The sequence below is a fragment of the Engystomops pustulosus genome, chromosome 2 (assembly GCF_040894005.1).
Source record: "Engystomops pustulosus chromosome 2, aEngPut4.maternal, whole genome shotgun sequence".
In the NCBI taxonomy this organism is placed as follows: domain Eukaryota; kingdom Metazoa; phylum Chordata; class Amphibia; order Anura; family Leptodactylidae; genus Engystomops; species Engystomops pustulosus.
Window position 1 is genome coordinate 28523587 of NC_092412.1, and position 23920 is coordinate 28547506.

At 42.1% G+C, this 23920-nt stretch overlaps 1 protein-coding gene across 3 annotated transcripts in view; it reads right to left on the reverse strand.

Annotated features, from left to right (window-relative positions):
* Positions 1-23920, reverse strand: part of SLC36A4 (solute carrier family 36 member 4) — a 115217-nt gene that overhangs the window by 61024 nt on the left and 30273 nt on the right. For all 3 annotated transcript variants that reach the window (XM_072134113.1, XM_072134111.1, XM_072134112.1), the window contains exons 9-10: positions 13962-14131; positions 8113-8282 (exon numbers count right to left, since the gene is read on the reverse strand). In XM_072134113.1, the coding sequence (XP_071990214.1) occupies positions 8113-8282; positions 13962-14131 (340 nt within the window). The remainder of the gene's footprint in view (positions 1-8112; positions 8283-13961; positions 14132-23920) is intronic.

A 23920-nucleotide genomic window follows, 5' to 3' on the forward strand; every position in this document is an offset into this window, starting at 1 on the left:
TTGGAATTTCAAAATGTTTTACAGTAATGGGACCAAGAATTATCAATAAATCTTCATTACAGACACCTTACAGCTGATCATTGCAGTCTGGGACTATAGTAACATCCAGAGATCTTCACCAGAGGTCACAGTGGAGAGCTCTGCCTTTAACTAGACATCTGTAAGTCGGGTGTCCTTATTTAGGGGACCGCCTGTATGTATTTTTTATATGCCAATCTATATACTTTTCTCCCCATAGGAATACTATATTTCCCCAAAGACTCACGAGACCTACATAGCACTCCCCCAGTGTGTGAGCTGATTGCACAACCTACAAAACAATAGAGTAGGTCCTATTCCTTCCAGTTTGCAGGTAATGGGAACCTGTCAGGGTGATTTGGACCACTAAACCACCCACAATGTCTTATGGGCCGGTAGTTAAGTTTCCCAAATAGCCCCCTGCATGAAAAAACAACAAAACACAACAACATTTATACTTACTGTCCGGAGCTTTACAGCACCTGCATGTTGTGTACACCCTAGAAGACTTCAAACCCACTGTCCAGCATAGTTTTCGCTCTTGATCTAACTTTATACAAAAGTGCTTTTTAACCGTATGAGAGTGCAATGAATTATCTTTCGAACATGGTTTTCCTATTAGTTGATCTGAACTATGCATCTATTCCTCTTCAACCAGGCATAGGTCCCATGTACACTACCGTATGGAGGCCAGTGATTCGACCACACAAATTGTGGCCTTATCAGGATAATATAATAATAATTCATTTATTTATATAGCACACAGATGACACAGCGCTGCACAGAACTTGCCAGATCGGTCCCTTTCCCCAACGGGGCTCACAATCTAATCAACCTACCAGTATGTTTTGGAGTGCGAGAGGAAACCGGAGGACCTTAAATCCCTATATACTGCCATACTGTAGTTACGTTTAACCCCATAACGGACAAATAGTGCCCAAATGTCTGAAACTTCAATTTTGTTTGCCATTTTGCAACATATATAAAAAAAAAAAAAAAAATTACCAAAAAGGCTGTGCAACAATGAAAAAGTCATCTTATCTCGCAGAAAATTTCATGACACAGAGCTCCGTACACTGAATTATGAAAAAGTTATTAGCACCAGAAGATGGAAAAAATAATTTTTTGTACAGAGGGGTTACACTATTCAAAATGTATTTTAAAAACCCTTAAAAACCTATATAAAGAATGTATTTAAAGAATAAAAAGGAGATGCATCATTTGTGGTGCACAGTAAAACCCGTAAAAATCAAGAAAATGGCTCAAATGCGTTTTTTTTAACCAGTTTCACTGCATTTGGAATTTTTTTTACTGCTTCCCAGTACACGGCATGGAATATTAAATACTGTTGGGCACATGTATCATCGTTTTTTGGCTGCCACTTTTTCAAGTTTCCTGTAGTTGGCCTACTTAGTCATTGAAATGTATTTTAAGTTTTCCCCTTTGTGATACATGTGATGAGTTTCCTGTTTAGCCTCACTTTTGTGGCAACTTTTTAGTCCCAAAATATTAGTTCCCAAAAATAAGTCTGGGTTTAGCATGCTCTGTTTTGGGACTTATTAGATGCAAGAAAGGGACAATTTCAGAGCGCAAAAGTCTCACAAGTTGAACAAACATCTGGGCTACAAAGATAAATCCGGACCTTGCATTACATCCCTGAGGCATCCAACTTTGGTCAGCTACAGAGTGCCGAAGTTGAACCTGAAAAATCTCTACCCCAAAAAAAAAATCTTTAAGAAGTATATCAATTAACAGTATGACAGTGTTTCCACTCCACTGTCTGTTTATGAGGAAAGAAAAAAAACCCATGTCTATTTTTTGCCATTTTCTAAAATATGCATCGGGAATCATTAACCAGCTCATTTGGCCATTAGTGCTCTAAGGGTTGTTCGTCTGACTGGAAGCCACAAAATTGTCCATAATTGCAGTGTTTTCCTCCATCCGCACATCCTAAAAGGCCAGGTCTCCGAGATGCACATCATTTTCTATTCAATCTCCAAATAGTTAGAATTTGATTTTGAAGAAATTATAAAAATGCATAAAATGGGTAAAATCGTTTGTTAAGATTGTACATTGCGATGTGGCGGCCCCATTGTGGAAATACTAACAACCTACTAGTTTTTCCCTTGCCCCAGATTTAATATATAACAGAGCTTGGTTTTTCACGTGGTCTCCAGCCTATTAGAACCATACAGGCTTGAAGGATGTCAAATTTCGAATTCGGGTCATTTATGTGGAGAAGTTTGCATCTAAAACTAAATCTTCTGGAAAGTTTGACTGTGGGGCTTTTTCTGTAGGAAATTGCAGCCAATCAGCCAAAAGAGCATTTGTGGAGCCAAGCACTGGTGTCCCGGACCAACAGGTCAGGCTCACAAGTAGCTTGCCCAAAGTAGTTGGAAGGGTTTGAGGTCAGAGGTCTGTGCAGTCACAGTCCTGTAGGCCAAAATAGTCAACCCATATCTTTATGCCCCAATCTTTCGATAAAGGGTCTACCCCAAACTGTGCTGAAAAAGCCAAGCGCTGAGCAACTTCTAGCACTTCCATAGATATTGAGCAGAGCGGTAGAACATGTGCCCAACCTGCTGCTCAATTACTTAATATGAACAGAGCCTTTCACCCACCTTTTTGTGATCAATGGGGGTCCCAGAGGTCAGACCCTCACTGATTGGATTGTTATCCCCCCTATCTTAAAGGGTTGTTCCAACTCTCAGTTAAAAACCCCCTCTATAACGTTGCCACATTCTTAGTTGGTGCAACCAACATTTTGCTGTATCCCTTTAAGTATGAACGTTTGACACTAAAAGGTTCTTGACAGTTCATCCAATGCTAAACATGACAAAATCTGAACACACTGTAGTTCTGTTGTCACATGGACCCGCTGAACAACATTTCACCCTGAGAAAATCAACACTAGTATTATTCTTTTATAACAATTTTTTTTTTTTACAGAACAGAGAAATCTATAAAAACACAATGAAAGAAGTGACATGACTGTGTACACAGAGATGGAGCGAAGGCTGGCGGCCTTTGTTATGCAAATTGCAAGGTTTTGTGTTGCCGTCTCCAGTCTGCAAAAGTGCGGATAATAACCTGCAGCTTAAAACATTTTTTTTTGAAGAAATAGAGAATTTGATGATGCAGAATAATTGTATTGTTCTAGGGATCCAATTCCGTATACAAGTGCGTAACCATGCGAGATCTTATCTGAACATTGTAATTTCTAGAAGTATCTGGAAACACAGAGAACTCCAACAGAATACATCACAGTGGGGCTTATTGACTAAGGGTCCATGGGTTGTACTTTCACCAGATTTTCAAAATTTTTGGGATATGCACTGCTGTGACAGGTATTTAACTGGTAATTGTGTCGAACGCGATTGGATTCTGGCGCAGCTTCCATTCGACAAATCGGTGGGCGGGCTGTCGGACAATCCGACTGATTCGGACTGAGCACGGGATTTAACTTTCAAATTGTGTCGCAAGACCAAGCACTTACATGCACTGGGAAGAAGAAGATGAACACTGATGGACCTGAGCGGGGAAGCGACACATGCAGGATCTCGGGCACACGATCTTAGTGAATTGCGGCACAGTGCATTCCAGTCGGACAATACACTTTCTTGAAACGCGACAGGACGAATAAGTAAACGCGCCCCAGTACGTCCACATAAACCAATTTAAAGTGGACCTTACACTAAACTCATCAACTCAAAGTCTTTTGCCACGTTTAGAGGTGCTACACTGCAGATTGGTCTCTTTAGCCATCACCGTTACCCAGAAATCATTTTCAATCTTTACCATCAAATGGGAGGAGCCATGCCATCAGGGCCACCTATCTGACAAAGTACATAATTAGCATACTGTGCACTGAAACTATATTGAAATATATCACTTAACCTCTCTACTGTCAGAATGATAGTCCTGGGCCTGGCTCCGCACATCTGACAAGTTAAAGGGAACCTACCACCACAAATCTACCTATAAAGGTAGATTGGGTGGTAGGTGGATCAATGGGACGTGAGGATAGCCCTTTTGAGGGCTAATCCTCACGTCCCCACACTTTTTTGTTAACTTTTATTAGACTTTTATGCAAATTAACTTATGCGGCTACTGGGGCGTGGAGTAGCCGCATCTGAGGTTACACGAGGCGGCTACTCGCGGGCGAGAGCGCGGGCCTGCTCTTCTGCGCGCCGAAGATGGTGAGTAGGAGGGGAAATGAGGCTACCGGGGCTTGGAGTAGCCGCCTCATGTAACCTCAGATGCGGCTACTCCACGCCCCAGTAGTCGCATAAGTAAATTTGCATAAAAGTCTAATAAAAGTTAACAAAAAAGTGCGGGGACGTGAGGATTAGCCCTTAAAAGGCTATCCTCACGTCCTATTGATCCACCTACCACCCAATCTACCTTTATAGGTATATTTGTGGTGGTAGGTTCCCTTCAATGACATTGATAACTAGGTAAAGGTGAAAGGAAGAAAAAAAAAATCCTAATTACTCCAGAATGAGTGAAACTTTTTTTTTTTTTTGAATGCTGAAAATATGTGGGGGTTGGTGAAAGGGATGAAGGGTGCTCTTAATGTTTGGCAATTCACTGCAAATCTACAAACAAAACAAAAAAATATCAACTTTTGAAGGAAAAAAAAAAAAATTAAAAATTGTGAAATTTTATTTGCATTCTAAACACCATATCCAATATCCAATTTTCTTAATAGTTATGTTTATAACTTTTTTCTACAAGAAAAAAAATATATTTCTAAAGCGCTACGGAATTTGATGGCGCTATATAAATAAAGATTATTATTATTATTATTATTATTATTATTATTTCTGTGCTGCCATTAACAGTGAATTGATAAGAGGGCTTGTTTTTTTGCAGGAGAAGTTAGAGCTTTTGCAATATGCAAAGAATTCATTTTTGTTTGATTTCTTTCAATTCTTATATTGTGTTCACCATGTAAGACAGTATAGATTTTTATAGTGATATAGACAAGTAAAGTAGGGAATAGCAGGACTCACAGGCTTACAGCAGTTAAACTAATTTCATGTACAACACTGTTCATCGAATCATAGAAACTGCATGTCCCAGTTTAGTGTCACCCCTCGTCTTTCACATCTTAATTAAATTTTACTAATTCTATATGCTAATTATATACTAAAATATATCCAAAATAAATAACAGAACACAAATAATCTACAGCTATGCAAAAAGTAAAGAGAAGAAGCAAATAACTCACTATTTTCGATCTAAACACATAGTATAGGTGTAGATACTGTTTTGGAAGAGTTATTCGAGACCAAAATACAGCAGGACATCTTCTGGCGCCCTCTAGTGCACTTACAAGACTTCCGCATTCAGAACTGAAGTAAACCACAAGTCAAAAAAAAAAAAAAAATCATAGTACGGATCATCTGCAGTAGCTACAAGCCCCAAGCCATCTCCAACCCCTCCATTTAAGTTTAACACAACACCTACAGTACCTATACCCATGCACTTACCTCTCTTCTTAATAATCAACTGCAACCAATCCAGCTTGTGGCACCACCTGTTACCTACTATAGATCTGGCCAATTAAGAGTTAAGGAGGACCTTAAAGCAAGCAGCTCCTTGTGCTACAACAGTCCTAGCAGTGTTACACTGCTAGCGGTAATCTTACCCATGTTAGTAGCAGCAGGACAACAGAAATGTATACTGTTCTGGAATCTGAAGGTATATTTGTCTATTTTACACATGCCTCAGCCCTAAAGAGTTTTCACAATTCTCAGCAACTCCCCACGCCAGCCTGGTACCACCCACTAGTTGGGCGACCATGTTGCCTTTCATGGAACCGAATCAAAGGTTTATGTCCCCCTTGGTTTGGATGAGCCAGTTTACATCATAGTGTCATGATTGACTGGACTAGTTATGTGTTGTTCCCGAAAGAGCCGTCTCTTGTTCAAGAAGGACGGGAGCCGGCGGCTCACTTAACACCACCCCTAACTGGCTCACCACACCCCCTTTAACCCGATACAAAATCGGGTTAAAAGTAGAGTGTTGTGGGGTGATTGACTGGCCTTTGGAGGTGAAGACGGCTCTTCTTAATGAGCGGAGCCTAATGAGCCACCTCACCAAGAAGTGATGGAATTCCCATCACTAGACTGGACTGCTGGTGTGTGTGGGAGGAAAGCTAAGAATTATGGGAAGTGAGGGAAGCTGCTCTGGCCATAGCTGATGTCACAACAGGGAGGTGCCTACCCACTTCAGAAGAAGCTGGAGAGGATTTAACAGATAGTGATGATAGATTTTTGAGATTTGCTGCTGGCTAGGAAGAAGGCAGCAGCCAAATATAGGCATCATTGGAACTGTCAAAGGATCTCTCTGGCTGTGCTTGTGATAAACGATAAACTTCAACTTAAAGGACATGGACTGTATGCAAATGAGCCTGAGGGGCTCCAGCTCTATGGAGCCTCTCCAAAATTTTGAAAATGACAGTATCAAATGTACAGTATGTGCAAACTTTACAAGGAGACCTTTAAAAGGAAAGCTGATACAAAAAATAAAAATACTAGAAAACACACACATACATATTATAATATATATATATATATATATATATATATATATATATATATATATATATATATATATATATATATATTACAAAAATGTCTTCCCTATACAGCACCAAGACTCATTTTCAATAAATTTAAATACTACAAACTTATAAGATTTTTAAGAAATATACCAACACTAGTATTGGAAATCATCCCAAGCCCCATGCCAGTGGCTTTTTTTTTTTACATTTTTCTGCAAAGGAAAAAAGGGATATCCATGTTCTGAAATTAGTTTGCACAATATATTTTGTTAAGCCGCCTATCAGATGAATGAGACAGAATGGGGTCATTTCACAAGACTCATTTCAAAAGTTGGAAGGAAAAAAAAAAATAAAAAATCTCCCTTTCATGTGCCTCTGCTGCAAATAATTGAATCCATATTTTCTGCACAGTTTAAAAGCTTTGCAGGGTAAAAAAAAAAAAAAAAAAAAAGCAGAGCCCCGACTATGAATGGTATGATGATACGGTGTACTGGTTTTATCATTCATGCTGCCACACAATAGAACAATAATAGTCAAAAGCGAAAAACATCAGATGTTAATGGACTTGTTTATAGGAAAAAAAAAAAAAAAGTAGTAAAAAAAAAAATAGATTAGAAAAACGGTAAATTTAAAAAACTCCATTTGCTTTCATCTATTTACTATCTTCGCATCCCACATGTGAAAAGTAAAAAGGGACTCAGAGCTATGCGTTATAACGTATAGTTATAATGGATGGAAACTGCTATGGAAACTGCAATCAATTCCCCATTTAAAGCTCTGTTATGCTGTGATATAATGGGCTGTGAACCTGTGTGACACCACATGACTTGGGATATAACGAGCCGTGCATCTGTGTAACATCACGTGACGAGCGATATAACAAGGCATGCACCTGTGTGACATCACATGACCAGGGCTATAACGAGCTGTGCACCTGTGTGACATCACATGACCAGGGCTATAACAAACCGTGCACCTGTGTGACATCACATGACCAGGGCTATAACGAGCCGTGCACCTGTGTGACATCACATGACCAGGGATATCATGAGCCGTACACATCTATGACATCACATGACCAGGAACAGATTTTTATCTACAGGAAGTAAAACAATGAAGCTTCCTGTTAAAGGACCGTGAGCAGAGATCTAGAAAACCATGAGAAATTAGTTCATATTGCTTGTGTGAAAAAAAATGTATACAATTTTCCAATATACTTTCTGTCTTTGCGGAAAGGGGACTAGAAAGTACATATTGAAAGAAAGATTATACAGCAGTGATAACATTATAGAAAAGTATTCAATACAAACATGAACAAAAGCACTTGGGGTCATACAGAAACTTACCACTAGCAGCTGCAGAGAAAAATATCAATTTTACAAAACAAAACTGGTACAGGTGCAAATTGGCGACTTTCTTTTAATATTACATAGCATATAGCATATATTAAAATGAATGGCCCCACATTTTGGGAGGTACCTCACACTATAATATGTCGGAATGAACACGTCCACTGTACTCACATGTCCCGCAGACCAGCAATGACCTCACGGCGAGTTCACACAGCAGCTTCCATCTCTTGGACACTCTTGAGGTAATCAGAGGTAGGATAATTTCGGCAGGAACATAATACTGGATTGCATAGGTGACAAAAATTCCAAAGCAGTAGAGAGCCTTTACCAGCTGATAGAGCCTGAAGGCGACAAAGACAACCAAAAGTTACAGGGGGGTAGTCGCAGAACACCTAAAACAACGGCATGCAGTGGAATACAGGTCACTGCCATTGTACACAAGTTCTATTTGTGAAACTTTGTAATATATAGAACTTTTTTTGCAGGCACGAAAAAGTACTGATACAGCAAATACTCTTAGCAGAGAGGAGGGGCTGAGTCTTCTTCATACAGACCTGGTGTTTGCTACATTATACAGCAAACACCCAGCAGTTAACCATGTAAATGACACTGGACAGAGGCATTTAGAGTCCAGACGTCATCAAGGAGTGATGATCCATTGCCACGATAGTCTGTATGAGACTGCAGGCATTGATATTTAAGTAGGATCTGTGAAGTGGTACATTGCAATTGATCATCAGTAAATCCACTGAATACTGCAATACACCTGTATTACAGGATATGGTAAGAGCGATCAGACCCCCTCGAGCTAAAGTTTTTTTCTTTTGTTTACTTTTAATTTTTTCTTGTATTTGCAGAACCCCTAGGGTTAAAGTACCCTAGGGGGTCTGCAAATGCAAGAAAAAAAATAAAAAAAAGGAAACAAAAAAAATTAAAAGCACCCCCATTTGTCCTTACAACTTCTATAAAGATAAATAAAATCATAAAACATGATGTTCTGTATCATCACATCTCAAAAGTCCTGACATTATTACTAATAATAATTGTTCTTTATTTATATAGTGCACACAGATTACGCAGCGCTGCACAGAGCTATCCAAATATACAAACAGTTATTCCTGGCAGCAAAAAACAGCACCCAAATGTCATGAAATGCCAATTTCTTGAAACACTAAATTTGGAATTTAAAGTGAAAAAAAAAAAAAAAAAATGTACAGTCCCCAAGATGATCGCAATGAAAATGTCACCTCATCCGCAAAAAAAAAAAAAAAAAAACTTTGTTTCTGTAGTCAGTGTACAGAAATGTAAAAATTAAAAGTTATTTAAAAATTAAAACACAATAAAACTTAAATTAAAACTAAAACTTAAAAGGGGAGGTGAAATTTGAGCCGTACAGTGAAAGCTGATGGTGCAATGTGTTTTTTCATCAATTTCACTGCATTTGGATTTTTTGTTTTCCATCTTCCCAGTACACGGCATGAAATATTAAAAACCATGACTACTAGGAATTTCTTAAGCAGAAAACAAGCCAACATACGGCTCTGTTTAAAAAAAAAAAAAATGAAACTCAGAAGGGATATGGGGAGTTTTTAAACTAATAATAATAATAATAATAATAATAATAATAATAATAATAATAATAATAATAATAATAATAATATATTAATAATTACCGTATATACTCGAGTATAAGCCGACCCGAGTGTAAGCCGAGGCCCCTAATTTTACCACAAAATACTGGGAAAACATATTGACTCGAGTATAAGCCGAGGGTGGTAAATGCATTAGTCACAGCTTCCCCAGTATATAGCCAGCCAGCCCCTGCCCCAGTGTATATAGCCAGCCAGCCCCTGCCCCAGTGTATATAGCCTGCCAGCCCCTGCCCCAGTGTATATAGCCTGCCAGCCCCTGCCCCAGTGTATATAGCCTGCCAGCCCCTGCCCCAGTGTATATAGCCTGCCAGCCCCTGCCCCAGTGTATATAGCCTGCCAGCCCCTGCCCCAGTGTATATAGCCTGCCAGCCCCTGCCCCAGTGTATATAGCCTGCCAGCCCCTGCCCCAGTGTATATAGCCTGCCAGCCCCTGCCCCAGTGTATATAGCCTGCCAGCCCCTGCCCCAGTGTATATAGCCTGCCAGACCCTGCCCCAGTGTATATAGCCTGCCAGACCCTGCCCCAGTGTATATAGCCTGCCGCCGCTGCCCCAGTGTATATAGCCAGCCAGCCCCTGCCCCAGTGTATATAGCCTGCCAGCCCCTGCCCCAGTGTATATAGCCTGCCAGCCCCTGCCCCAGTGTATATAGCCAGCCAGCCCCTGCCCCAGTGTATATAGCCAGCCAGCCCCTGCCCCAGTGTATATAGCCTGCCAGCCCCTGCCCCAGTGTATATAGCCTGCCAGCCCCTGCCCCAGTGTATATAGCCTGCCAGCCCCTGCCCCAGTGTATATAGCCTGCCAGCCCCTGCCCCAGTGTATATAGCCGGCCAGACCCTGCCCCAGTGTATATAGCCGGCCAGACCCTGCCCCAGTGTATATAGCCTGCCAGACCCTGCCCCAGTGTATATAGCCTGCCGCCGCTGCCCCAGTGTATATAGCCAGCCAGCCCCTGCCCCAGTGTATATAGCCTGCCAGCCCCTGCCCCAGTGTATATAGCCTGCCAGCCCCTGCCCCAGTGTATATAGCCAGCCAGCCCCTGCCCCAGTGTATATAGCCAGCCAGCCCCTGCCCCAGTGTATATAGCCTGCCAGCCCCTGCCCCAGTGTATATAGCCTGCCAGCCCCTGCCCCAGTGTATATAGCCTGCCAGCCCCTGCCCCAGTGTATATAGCCTGCCAGCCCCTGCCCCAGTGTATATAGCCTGCCAGCCCCTGCCCCAGTGTATATAGCCTGCCAGCCCCTGCCCCAGTGTATATAGCCGGCCAGCCCCTGCCCCAGTGTATATAGCCGGCCAGCCCCTGCCCCAGTGTATATAGCCGGCCAGCCCCTGCCCCAGTGTATATAGCCGGCCAGACCCTGCCCCAGTGTATATAGCCTGCCAGACCCTGCCCCAGTGTATATAGCCTGCCAGACCCTGCCCCAGTGTATATAGCCTGCCGCCGCTGCCCCAGTGTATATAGCCTGCCAGACCCTGCCCCAGTGTATATAGCCTGCCAGACCCTGCCCCAGTGTATATAGCCTGCCGCCGCTGCCCCAGTGTATATAGCCAGCCAGCCCCTGCCCCAGTGTATATAGCCTGCCAGCCCCTGCCCCAGTGTATATAGCCTGCCAGCCCCTGCCCCAGTGTATATAGCCAGCCAGCCCCTGCCCCAGTGTATATAGCCAGCCAGCCCCTGCCCCAGTGTATATAGCCTGCCAGCCCCTGCCCCAGTGTATATAGCCTGCCAGCCCCTGCCCCAGTGCTGCCGGACAGATCGCACAGAAGATATACAGGGGTCGCCGGAAAAGTGAGTTTAGAGTTTAGAGTTAGTTAGTTCAGCTCTGCAGAAAGAGAAAGGAGAAAAAAAAAACTCAATTTTTTTTTTTTTTAAATCGGAAAATGACAGTTTTCTTATAAAAACTCGTTGGCAGTGTGCGCACTATTCTCTTAGTCCTGATGACAGGTTCCCTTTAAGGGGTTAAAGAATGCTGCCCCACAAGCACAGTCCACGACCCTTTATAGAGTATAAATACTGTATTAGTACAGATCCGTCATCTTTCTCATTCACACGAGGTACATGACAAAGTAGCGAGAAGTAAATGGCTCCCCGGGGAGCGCTAAATGGTTTTTAAATACCTTTAGTGATTCATAGAACCGTTTCCTAATGTTACGGATATTAAAACCCACTTGTAGTTCTCGTGTCTTTTATGCTAGCATTAACTTGTTTAAAGTTAGTATATCCGAGAATAAACGGGGATGACAAACGCTTATGATTTACTTTATTCCTGAAAAGTTCACGACTGAGTATTTTCTAGCTTTCGAAATAGTCAAACTTTGTACAAAAGCCATTTTCACGCAGAAACCCACCAATCACCCCTCAACACAATAACACCCAAACTACACCACTACCTCAAGGTGTCACGCAGGGGTGAGATTTTTGTCTCCCCCCATCCTTACATAACAAGCTGGGAGCTCCCAGAGCTTGCGTTTGGACCCTCAACTTTGGACACCCCATCTAACTGTATTTCGCACAAATCTTCATCTTGATTTGCCATCAATCCCACGATGCCTCAGCCCAGTATCACATAACCACCTGGAGACAGTACTGTCTCTATTACTTCTTGAGTGATTATCCTCTCCATCAGTGGCATAACTTGAAGCCCCCCCTCACTTCGACTATGGTCTATAGCATTGGTGGCGAACCTATGGCACTGGTGCCAGAGGTGGCACTCGGAGTCCTTTCTGTGGGCACTCAGGCCATCACCAGAGATGACTCCAGGTATCTTCCAGCAGTCCCAGATACCCCATGACTTGCTGTGCACAGAGCTATTTTAAAGTGACAACGCCAACTGGGACTACTGGAGGAGTGGGAAGGTGTGGACATATATGGATTATCATTGTAACTGTGACAGAGCAGGGAGTGTAAATCACTAATTACATTTCTGTGTTGGCATTTTGCGATAAACAAGTTGGTCTTTGTTGTAGTTTGGGCACTCGATCTCCAAGAGGTTCGCCATCACTGGTCTATAGTACCTGTCTTCTCCTATGGTTAAGCGACACCTTATGGACCCCCTAAGCCTCTAGGGCCCGATTGCAATCGCAACCTCTGCACCCCCTCAAGTTATACCACTGCTCTCCATCTATATTCTTCACCCCAAAAGTATTCAGGGAAACTGAAATGTGAGCTCCTTAGTTATAACTGTGTGACAGGAACCGGTCTGATTATCATCAGTAACTGTGATAGAAGTTTTAGATCTGGGATTGGAGACTACAAATTCCATATATGTCTCATTTCAAGTATTACAAGGGTCAGTCTCTCATCAGATCTTTTCTTCTGGATGGTACAATTCCTTTACATCACATTGGGATGGTTCATTTATTGGACGTGTAACTAGGCTTCTGGTGACACTATTTCTACACTGCAGTCAGCGGAGATCTTGTATGATTGACTGTACTGCACAAGATCACCACAAGTTTAGATGGGGTACAAAGTAAACACTTATGGTATTTTTTTTTTGGAGAATATAGATGGAGAGGATTATTATGGCATACTAAAACACATTAACAGGGAAAGAAAGAACCATTTATGCTGTTTGGGAGCCTGTGATGAGGCATCATGGGATTAATAGCAAAGTAGGCAGAAAAAGAAAGAAAAGGAAATCTTAAAATCAAGATGGAGTCTTGAGATGGCAAGTGTTATATGGCACTGGAGCTTGTGTTTGCCAATGCTTCTGGCCAAGCCAAGAATATCAGCAGACCAGGAGCATTGAAGTAGGAATGAGAAGTCGGAGCAGTGCAAATATAGGATAGTGGAGAACAAGCGGATATTCCACCAATCAAGACAACAGGGGTCATGTTCTATTAGGTGTTGCAGCAGGTCAAGCATGTTGGCTGCTGCCGCATTCGATAATATGGGAGCGTTGGAATTTGTTGATCGCGGAATTTGTTGATCGCTGGTATCTCCAGCACTCCCATTTACTGTGCAAGTCAGTGCCAAAGATACAAGGTTGTGCTCAGCAATCCCCTACACTCCCATACTATTAAATGGAGCAGCAGGACATAGGTTTAACATACCTCTCCATCACATACTAAGAAAGGAACCCATATTCTCTGGATTGCTGGGGTCCCATTCTTATAATGGGTGGGGGGAATCCCTTCTCCGATTACCTTGCAAACTCTGCAAAACTATTTTTTAATACTTTCCTTCCCCATACATAACCCTCTCCAGGGGCACCTCTATAAACCCTCATTGTTATTCATCTTATGAAAAGTAAAGACATTATCTAAGGAGATGACAGCCGGCGTCGCCTTCCTCCTCCAACGTTCTGTGCCAGTAACAGCCGCATCAGGATTTCACAAAGATAAGAAACATAAAAAGGGGAACTCACCAGGAATCTTGAGGAAGGTTTAGAGTAATGCTGCCTTTGATTTGGTCTCCAAAACTCAAGTACCCCACTGTGGCCAGGGAGATATACAAAACTGTCACTATGGCCATGCCAATGTTCAAGGCTCGGGTAAATTCTCTCTTCTCTTTCATACGGTTTTCCAAGGGGAGAACCTGTAATATAGAAACATCAAAGGATGAGAACTTGTTATTCCGAAATTCCAGCCTCAAAATACAGTCTGTGCGTTCTGTATTTCTAAGCTTTAGGCAGGGACATGGAGGAGAAACACTTAAGCCATAAAATTTTGACCAGAGAGTGAGAAAGTTACACCCTATATATAGAAAAGTGTCAACATCCCAGATCCCTACAGTCTTGGTTTCACTGGGTGGGTGAAATAATTTTGCACCATCCAGAAGTTAAACAATTGCATAGATTTGCCCTATACACTATAAGTCATCATACTTCATTTGGTCTACATTAAAAAGGTTCTACCTACTAAGGTTTCTCCTATCTACCTGACCCCTATACTTTCCCTGTCTAATCTTTAATTCAGTAGATGCGGAGAAAAATCTTCTATTTTATTTATGGAAATGAACGGCAAAGGCAATGGGGGCTTGGAGTAGCCTCTCCAGGGAGCGGCAGTCAATGCTACTCCATGCCTCAGCCGAACCCACCTATCACCTCCTTGGCGCACTCCTGCCCCCTCCTGTGATCTTGTCCCGAAGCCGAAACATCTGTGCATGCGCAGTAGATCTGACATCGAAGAGAGCGCCGCTATGCAGAGCGCACGCTCCACAGCCTGGCTTTAGGACAAGGCCACAGAAGGGACCAGGAGCCCCCTCATGAGGGCAAGTGGGATCGGCTGAGGCTATTAAGGGTCAATAATTTGCATAATTTAAAAAAAAAAAGATAAGATTTTTCTCAGCATCTACTGAATACAAACATTATACAGTGACAGATCCGTAGATTTCTACCATCTACCTGACCCCTATACCAACTTCTTAAGAAGATCCCTTATGATAGGTTTCCTTTAAATCACACACGATTACTTCCTATCCCACTTATATGATTTATTGAGTATAGGGTCTTTCGGAGTGACCAGAAGACTTTTGGACGCTTTGTAAGTTATTTCACGATTACGTCCCAACAATCTTAGACTAAAGGGCCTTTAAGAGTTGCAGCTCCTTCATAATCCTCAGAATTGGTGGAGATCCCTGCAATCCCGAATGACGGAATATTAATACTATACTCATTTTTATCAATGTCTCATGCTGCATGAGTTATGCACACAAACGAAACGGGGACTGTGACCCGGGACCATAGACGTCTGTGGTCCCATGGTGTCTCACCGCACTGTGACCGTGCACTGAAAAATATAGGACATTTCCTATATTTTGCAATATTACGGCACCAGCTGCTAGTCTTTCTATGAAGAGGGGAGAGGTGAAAAGCACTCACCCCTTCTCTCTCCTGCTGGATGCTCGCCTGGACGTGTATAAGTTCGTATGCATGAGGCCTTAGGGAAAGAGAATATTTCACAATTCATTTTTGAGGGTTTCACTGCTGTGATACAAAATAATCCAAGAATGCAGGGACTACAGATCAGGTTTGAAGTCAAAGCTCCTTCATAATCCTCAGGATCGGTGTGCAGATCCCTGCAGTTGGATCCCAATTGACCAGATTCTAGTGCTATACCCTATAATTTCACAAAACGTGCAAATAAAAATTCACCAAAATAACTTTGCAAGCTACCCATTAATATTATGGTAGAATTATTATTAAGACAAATATTGGGATATTTTAAGAGCCCTCCAAATTACAACAGCAGATAAAACAGAGCATCTACCATGTTCTGCAGACCCCACCAACGGGTCCGAAGAGCTCACTCCAAAACTATCAGACGCCAACGTCTGACGCCAAGGCCTCGGGCACCACTTAGCACAAATGAAACCTCACTCAATTAAAATCCCTCCATTCTTTTCCACTTTACTGGGACAGAGCGGCTAAATTTGTATTATTCCCGGAGGCGGATCATCTATCAAGTGATGGTGCACAAAGGGCCAGGGGTCTGCGAGAAGAAGCAGACCGATTTATAGATGATGAATGCAATATCATGAAACGTCACAGCACTTACTAAAATGTATAACTGCTGCAAAGTGTTCCATTCCTATTTCCCTGATATGGAAAAATAATAACCAGAAAATTTTTTGCAAACCAATTTAAAAATAGGACAAGAAGATTTTATTTTGCAAGAGGTCCAGTGGCTTTTATGGCCACCATCACGTTATCATCAGATCACTTTGAAAACAATCCAACAATTCGGGGATCTTGACCTTTGTGCCCAAAAAGTTCTAGATCAGACAGAAATTCCAAAAGTTAACAATATAATGGTACTTTTACCGTACTTTTTGAATATACCCTCCCGTATACAGTTCTTCTGTACAGCTGGAGGCCTAGGTAAGGCAGGATAACACCACAAGCTGGGGGGGGGTGGCATACAGGCGGTCCCCTACTTAAGGACACCCGACTTATAGACGACCAACACTTAAAGACGGATCCTTCAGCACACTGTGACCTCTTATGAGGCTCTCTGGATGCTTTAGTATAGTCCCAGACTGCAGTGATCAGCTGTAAGGTGTCTGTAATGAAGCTTTATTGATAATCCTTGGTTCAATTACAGCAAATAATTTAGAAACTCCATTTGTCACTGGGGCAAATTTTTTTTGGTCTGGATCTATAATTAATATACAATAAAATATACAGTTTCGACTTGCATACAAATTCAACTTAAGAAAAAAACCTATGGACCCTATTTTGTACTTTACCCGGGGGACTGCCTGTACCCAGTTCCCCTGAAGAACACACGATTCCAGCACCCGTGCTGTTGTCCCTGGGGTTTTTGTTCCCAAGTACTGAGGTCACATTCATTTGTACACAAAGGCTGTTTTCTTCCAAAAACAGCTGAGCACCTGACCATGGGTAGTGCTTGTTTTTGCAGCTAAAGGGAACCGGTCACCACAAATCTACTCAATGAACAGTATGTTTTACTAGACCAGTGGTGGCGAACCTATGGCACAGGTGCCAGAGGTGGCACTCAGAGCCCTTTTTGTGGGCACCCTGCCATCGCCCCAGCACACCAGGCAGGACTCAAAGAATCTTCATGCAGTTCCAAGCAACTTAAAACATGTTGCTTTCAGTCATATTTTGATACTTACTTCGCTACTTGGGACTGTAGGAAGAGTGAGAATTAGACAGAGGGGAACAGAGGGGAATGTGTACAGAGGGAAACTGGAAAGAAGCAAAAATGATGAAAATGTTCCATCTAAAATGATTGAAAGTTGTTGATCAGGGAGCAATAAGTTACTGCTTTAATTTTTGGTTGGCACCTCGCGATAAATAAGCAGGGTTTTGGGTTGCAGTTTGGGCACTCGGCCGCTAAAAGGTTCGCCATCACTGTACTAGACTGTAAAGGTGTAACAATGGTTCTAGTCCGAATCCTTGGTTTTCTGCTTTTCTTAAAAAAACAACTTTTATTCCCATCCCCCACTCGCCCCAGTTTCCTTCAGAGAGCCAGTGAAAACTGTAGAACAACTCTTGGATGCAGTCAAGCTCTACCTGGAGATCCTGATCACTTGAATCCTGGTTAAAATTCCTGCACATGGGCGCTGTGCTCATCTGTTCCGCGTAGGCCTGCTCGTACATGCCTAGAACAAACGGGCATGGCACATGCACCTATAAAATGCACCTTGCTTGCACCTATAATGTGCTCTGCGCTAGTGAGGTGAGGAGCAGTAGCAATTTACTTCAGCGGCGCCGCGCACATCACAGGCGCACGTGTGGTGCGTCTGTGAATCCAGCCATGGACGAGCAGGCAGGCGTACCGTGCATGTGCAGGACATTCAAACAAGATTCAAGTAACCAGGAGCTAGGGGACAGTGCCAAGGGGTGCTCAGAGGGGCAGGATCACAAGGCAGAGCAAGGGGGGGGCTTAAGTACATCCAAGAATTTTTCCGCCTCCTTGACTGGATCGATGAAGGAAACAAGGGGGAATAAAAGTAGTTTGTGGATCAGAGTACCAACACAGCGCTAGAACCATTCTAATACTTTTACGATACATGTGTAAGGTAGTGTTCAGGGTTTATTGAGCAAATTGGCTGCGCGAGAGGTTTCCTTTAAACTCTTTTCATTTCTATACCAGAAAAATTATGATCAGGAATGGTGTTTTTTTGGAAAAATGCAGCCAAGATTTTTCAACCTCCAGCAAAAAAAAAAAAAAAAAGCTTCACGTCATTGTCAAGACTAGAGACCAGTTCAGTCCTGACATTCACAATGCATGTGATATCAACACTTCTAATGTTCTATGGAATATCCAGCCATAATAACGGATAATGAAAACCAGGAGCAATTAGGGTTTTTTTGTATTGTTTTTGCAACACAGACAAAGCTCACTTGAATTTTGGCACAACACCTTTACAGAAATCTTGAAGGACAATACTGGGCTCCATTGTCCTTTAAGAAAACAACATAAATCAGTAAACATTAACCACATGAAGTTCATAGGAATTAATAAAAGAAATAAAATAAAGTCAACCAATTTAAAAGAGAAAATGAATGTGTGACCGTAAGATACCGCTAAGAAATCACCCACTGCAGAAGAAATCAATATCTATATTAGGAGAGCTTCTCCGCGTAATTTGAGAAATGATTCACGCTAAACTCCACTACTTTCCCGTTAAAATCGATAAAGTCATACATGAGATTTTTTTCCCAGTTTGAGATTATTGAAGGAAGAGCATGAAGCGACACATGTGTCCTGTTCAATCTGTGCCTGTCCAGAATAACAAGTGACAGCAGAATCTGCGGACATGCATTACAGTGTAATAGGCTCGATAGGGAAGACAAGCGGGGGTACGGTAGCTGTGCCGTCATTTCATGCCATCTGACCTACTTATAATACCTTTAAGTAATAGAAGGAAATTTAACATCTTATACCACAATGACACATACATATATATACATCCATACATACATACATCATAGATTATGAACCTGAGCAATGGCAAACTTGTGTGGTTACGGAAGGACCTATTATAGGCCAACAATCAGGTGTATGCTGCAAAAGATTTGTGGTTTCCCCCATCCTGCCCTTTTAAGTTGTTTAAACGGGTTGAGCCATTTTTAAGCATTATCCCCTATCCAAAGTATAGGAATTCACAATATGATCGGTGGGGGGTCCAACTGTTGGGCCTCCACCAACCTCAGTAATCAGGGTCCTGTCCTCCCTGATGGGTGGGGCAGGAGGTCTAGCGAGTGTTCTGCTGCTCTAGTGTATGGGAATGCCGGAGATAGTGTTGCGTTTTCGGAAGCTTCCAAAGTACTAAATGGAAGAGCAGGACTCATGCTTGACCTGCCAAGTCCATAGAGGAGTGAGAACAAGACTCCCAATCTCATGATCAGTAGCGGTCCCAGTTGTCAAAGCCAAGCAAGACCCGATCCTGTGGATAGGTGATGACAATCGAATGTGTTTCAATCCCTTAAAAGTACAACTGCAAAATTATGTAAACTTTTCCCTAACTTTGCACTAAGCAAAAATCAACAATTATCTAATTTACTCCAATTAGCTATCTGCAGGTGTTTAGCTGCCAGCAAAGGCTTCAACTTGTCCCCCAGGCTAATCTCCATTTGCCATGCTTCCTGGTAACCATGGGAAACCATATAGAACACCTAGAGTAGACCGGTGGCTTGTTGGGAGAGACTCTAGTAAAGAAATGCAAGAAAATAGGACACTGAGTGAAGTCACAAGAATGTGATTTGTAAAATTACAGACCAGCTGTCCGTCATCATTTGAAAGTCCTTAGTGTTCTGGCAAAGGACCTTAAGTCATGTGAAACAGACAAGCCAATTACATACATGTTTTCCCGAATCATATCAATCCCTTGCCCTTAGCTGATGTCACAATCAGGACACGCTGCCCACTTCAGGAATAGTGGAATATGATCAGGAATGATGGGTTGGACCTAAAAGGTTTGGCAACTTTATTTAAATTTTACAGAATTCTGTTTCCACAAAAGGAGCAGGTTGCCAATTTATTATTAATTTCAATTAGCATCCTAATGATCCTCCCAATAAAGTTCAAAAACTTCAGAGAATTTCAAGTTTTAGCCTCCGAGCAGAAGGGGAAACAAAAAAAAAAAAAAACACATTGTAAACAGAAATATATTGCAAAAGTAGATGATGTGTCTCAGCTTTGACATATTTAAATGAGTATCCAGCTCCTAATAATATCTTCTGTGTACTTGGAAATATTGGAAAAACTTTAAATGCTGAAAATGGTCTTTTATAGTTTTATAGATTTTTACGTGAAAATAAATCTTATAGAATAATAAGTTCTGCAACTCCTAAAACTTCCTCCAAAGAATATTAAAAGGGGGGCTGAATGATGTACAGGCCCATATATCAAGAGGTGGAACTACGTAGGCGCTAGAGGTCACTTCCACAGAGCAGGACACATCAGAAAGTTATGGAATTTGCTGGCAATAGCATAATAAGGATAATAAGGAGAAGCTGATAAAGTATCTAATGACTTAACTCCTTATAGTCATTATAAAGTTATTGTAGAGCATCCTCATTAACCCCTGGAATCAAACAAACATTGTATTGAGGTGTGTTATTATGGTGTAATTAAACTTTGAGGCATAGCATCTTTAAGTGCATGAGATAAGAGGAAACTATGGGGTCCATCTAGGTGTAGTCTGTATTTTTGTTCCTGTCTTTCGGGTTTTGGGATTTATTCAATATTTTTCAGTTTACCTTAGAGGGTGATTAAGCAGGCACTGATATAGGGCGAAGAAGAATATATTTATTGACAAATATTAGTTTATAGAAAAAATAGCCACTAGCTTAAAGGACATCTACCACCAGGATGAAGGATTGTAAACCAAGCACACTGACATACTGGTGTGTGACAGGATCCACTATTTAATGTATACTGAATAAGTCCCTTAAACACAATATAAAAACCATATAGTGCACAGGTAGGAACGCCCGGTACCAGCCCACTCCGCCAACAGGTGCTCCCCCTTCAATGTGATCATTGCAGGGCTTGTACGCCAGTATCTCTAAATGACTGTTAGAACATTAGACTACCCACTGACTGCGTGGGAGAGGATGCGATTCTATAGTGACTATAAGGAGTTAAGTTATTAGATACTTTATCAGCTTCTCCTTATTGGCTGCCAGTGTGGGTACAGGAAGGAAAGCACAAAAGATACAAAAAAAACCCCAAAAAAACGAAAAAAGTTTACTATTAGTATCTGCACTATTGATCTATGCAGTTTGGGAATCGGTAAAACTATTTTGAAGCCTGTTTTTTATTTTTATGCAGGTTAGCTTCTTGGTGCACTGGAGATGTGGTCATGCCTGCCAATACACTCATTTTCTTCCTTATTTCTTGGGAAGAAGACAATCACTTTGCAGGGGAAATTGCTCGGAAAAAGAAAAAAATGAATGTGTCGGCCACCATTGGAAAAAGAAGCTAATTTGCATACAAATAAAAATTTTCAAGACAAGTTTGGAAAGACTACAATGATTTTAAGGATTTTCTAGGTTATCACGTAATACAAATATATATATATATATATATATATATATATATATTATATATATTTATTAGTGGCATATAATAGCATGAAAGAATTGGCCCAATGCCAACATGAAACAAGTTTTAGGACAGCCTCCGGTCCAAAAAGACTCAATAGCCAAGGCATAGACATTGGAAAATAGAACAAACTATTTGGGAAGATTAAATAGAAAACATTTTCCCTTTTTCACAAATAGCCACGTTACACTCCAGCACAGATGTTCCTTGAAGCGACGGCAAACACCGAGGTGCCGGGAATGTGCTTTTTATCAATTGAAAGCAAAAATGCAGCCATTTATCACGGCAGACGACGCGGAGCACAGGCCTGTGGCAGATACTAAATTGCACTTTTCAATGGCAGGTTTTTAAAAGACTGAAATAAAGTTTATTTTCTGGCTTCGTCTTTACTTCCAAGCAAATATCCATGCAAATCATCTATTACCTCAAACTCCGAGAGCCTGCAGGGTATTGACACTCCACTATTTGGCATCTCTCACATCCAGAAATTACAAGAGGTGGTTAACTCCTGGTCTACAGGATTGGGCGATTTGGCGGCTTCCAAAATAGCGCCACACTTACATATAGGTTGCAACTGGTATTGCAGCTCATCTCCTTTAAAGCCAAAGTTGTTACGCTGCAAAAATCAGACCCAATCTGTTGACAGATTTTTTTTTTTATTGCTGGACACTATTTTTGTAAAGCAGTACTACGCCTTTAAATTTTTAAAGGCGCTTTGTAATACCCTATTGATTTCTGATAACCCATGTGCAAGACTGGGCCCCCATTGATTGGATACTGGTGACCTGACACCCAGATGCCACTTTTATTATGAGGTGCAGGAGGCCCTCTGGGCACCAGAACCTATAGATTATACACTGTAGGGAGCCCACTGTTCTGTTTAGTGGTACCTTCTGGCACTATTAACGGAATAGGTGCAGGGTCCAGGTCTTTGACCCTCACACTTATAAGATACTGTCCTATGGAAAGGTCAACATTATAAAAATTTTTTTAAAGGGAACCCCTTTAAATGGCTACAACTATAAGGCGCAACAGAGTATAAGGCGCACCATCAATAAATGCCTGCTAAAACGTCTAGGTTCAAATACACTCACCGGCCACTTTATTAGGTACACCTGTCCAACTGCTGGTTAACACTTAATTTCTAATCAGCCAATCACATGGCGGCAACTCAGTGCATTTAGGCATGTAGACATGGTCAAGACAATCTCCTGCAGTTCAAACCGAGCATCAGTATGGGGAAGAAAGGTGATTTGAGTGCCTTTGAACGTGGCATGGTTGTTGGTGCCAGAAGGGCTGGTCTGAGTATTTCAGAAACTGCTGATCTTCTGGGATTTTCACGCACAACCATCTCTAGGGTTTACAGAGAATGGTCCGAAAAAGAAAAATATCCAGTGAGCGGCAGTTCTGTGGGCGGAAATGCCTTGTTGATGCCAGAGGTCAGAGGAGAATGGGCAGACTGGTTCGAGCTGATAGAAAGGCAACAGTGACTCAAATCGCCACCCGTTACAACCAAGGTAGGCAGAAGAGCATCTCTGAACGCACAGTATGTCAAACTTTGAGGCAGATGGGCTACAGCAGCAGAAGACCACACCGGGTGCCACTCCTTTCAGCTAAGAACAGGAAACTGAGGCTACAATTTGCACAAGCTCGTCGAAATTGGACAGTAGAAGATTGGAAAAACGTTGCCTGGTCTAATGAGTCTCGATTTCTGCTGCGACATTCGGATGGTAGGGTCAGAATTTGGCGTCAACAACATGAAAGCATGGATCCATCCTGCCTTGTATCAACGGTTCAGGCTGGTGGTGGTGGTGTCTGGTTTCTTGAACATGACAATGAGGTCACTGTACACAAATGGCCTCCACAGTCACCAGATCTCAATCCAATAGAGCATCTTTGGGATGTGGTGGAACGGGAGATTCGCATCATGGATGTGCAGCTGACAAATCTGCGGCAACTGTGTGATGCCATCATGTCAATATGGACCAAAATCTCTGAGGAGCTTCCAGCACCTTGTTGAATCTATGCCACGAAGAATAGAGGCAGTTCTGAAGGCAAAAGGGGGTCCAACCCGTTACTAGCATGGTGTACCTAACAAAGTGGCCGGTGAGTGTATAAGGCGCACCAGATTATAAGGCGCATCTGATTATAAGGATGAATGACCAGCAAGTGGCAGACCTGTGCACAGTTCAAGGCAGCTGTTGTCTGTAAATACGGTTTATATATAAGGCGCACTGGGCTGAAAAATACGGTATGTTACACCACAATTTGCTGTGGGGTCTGGGAAATCCGGTCCCTATAAATG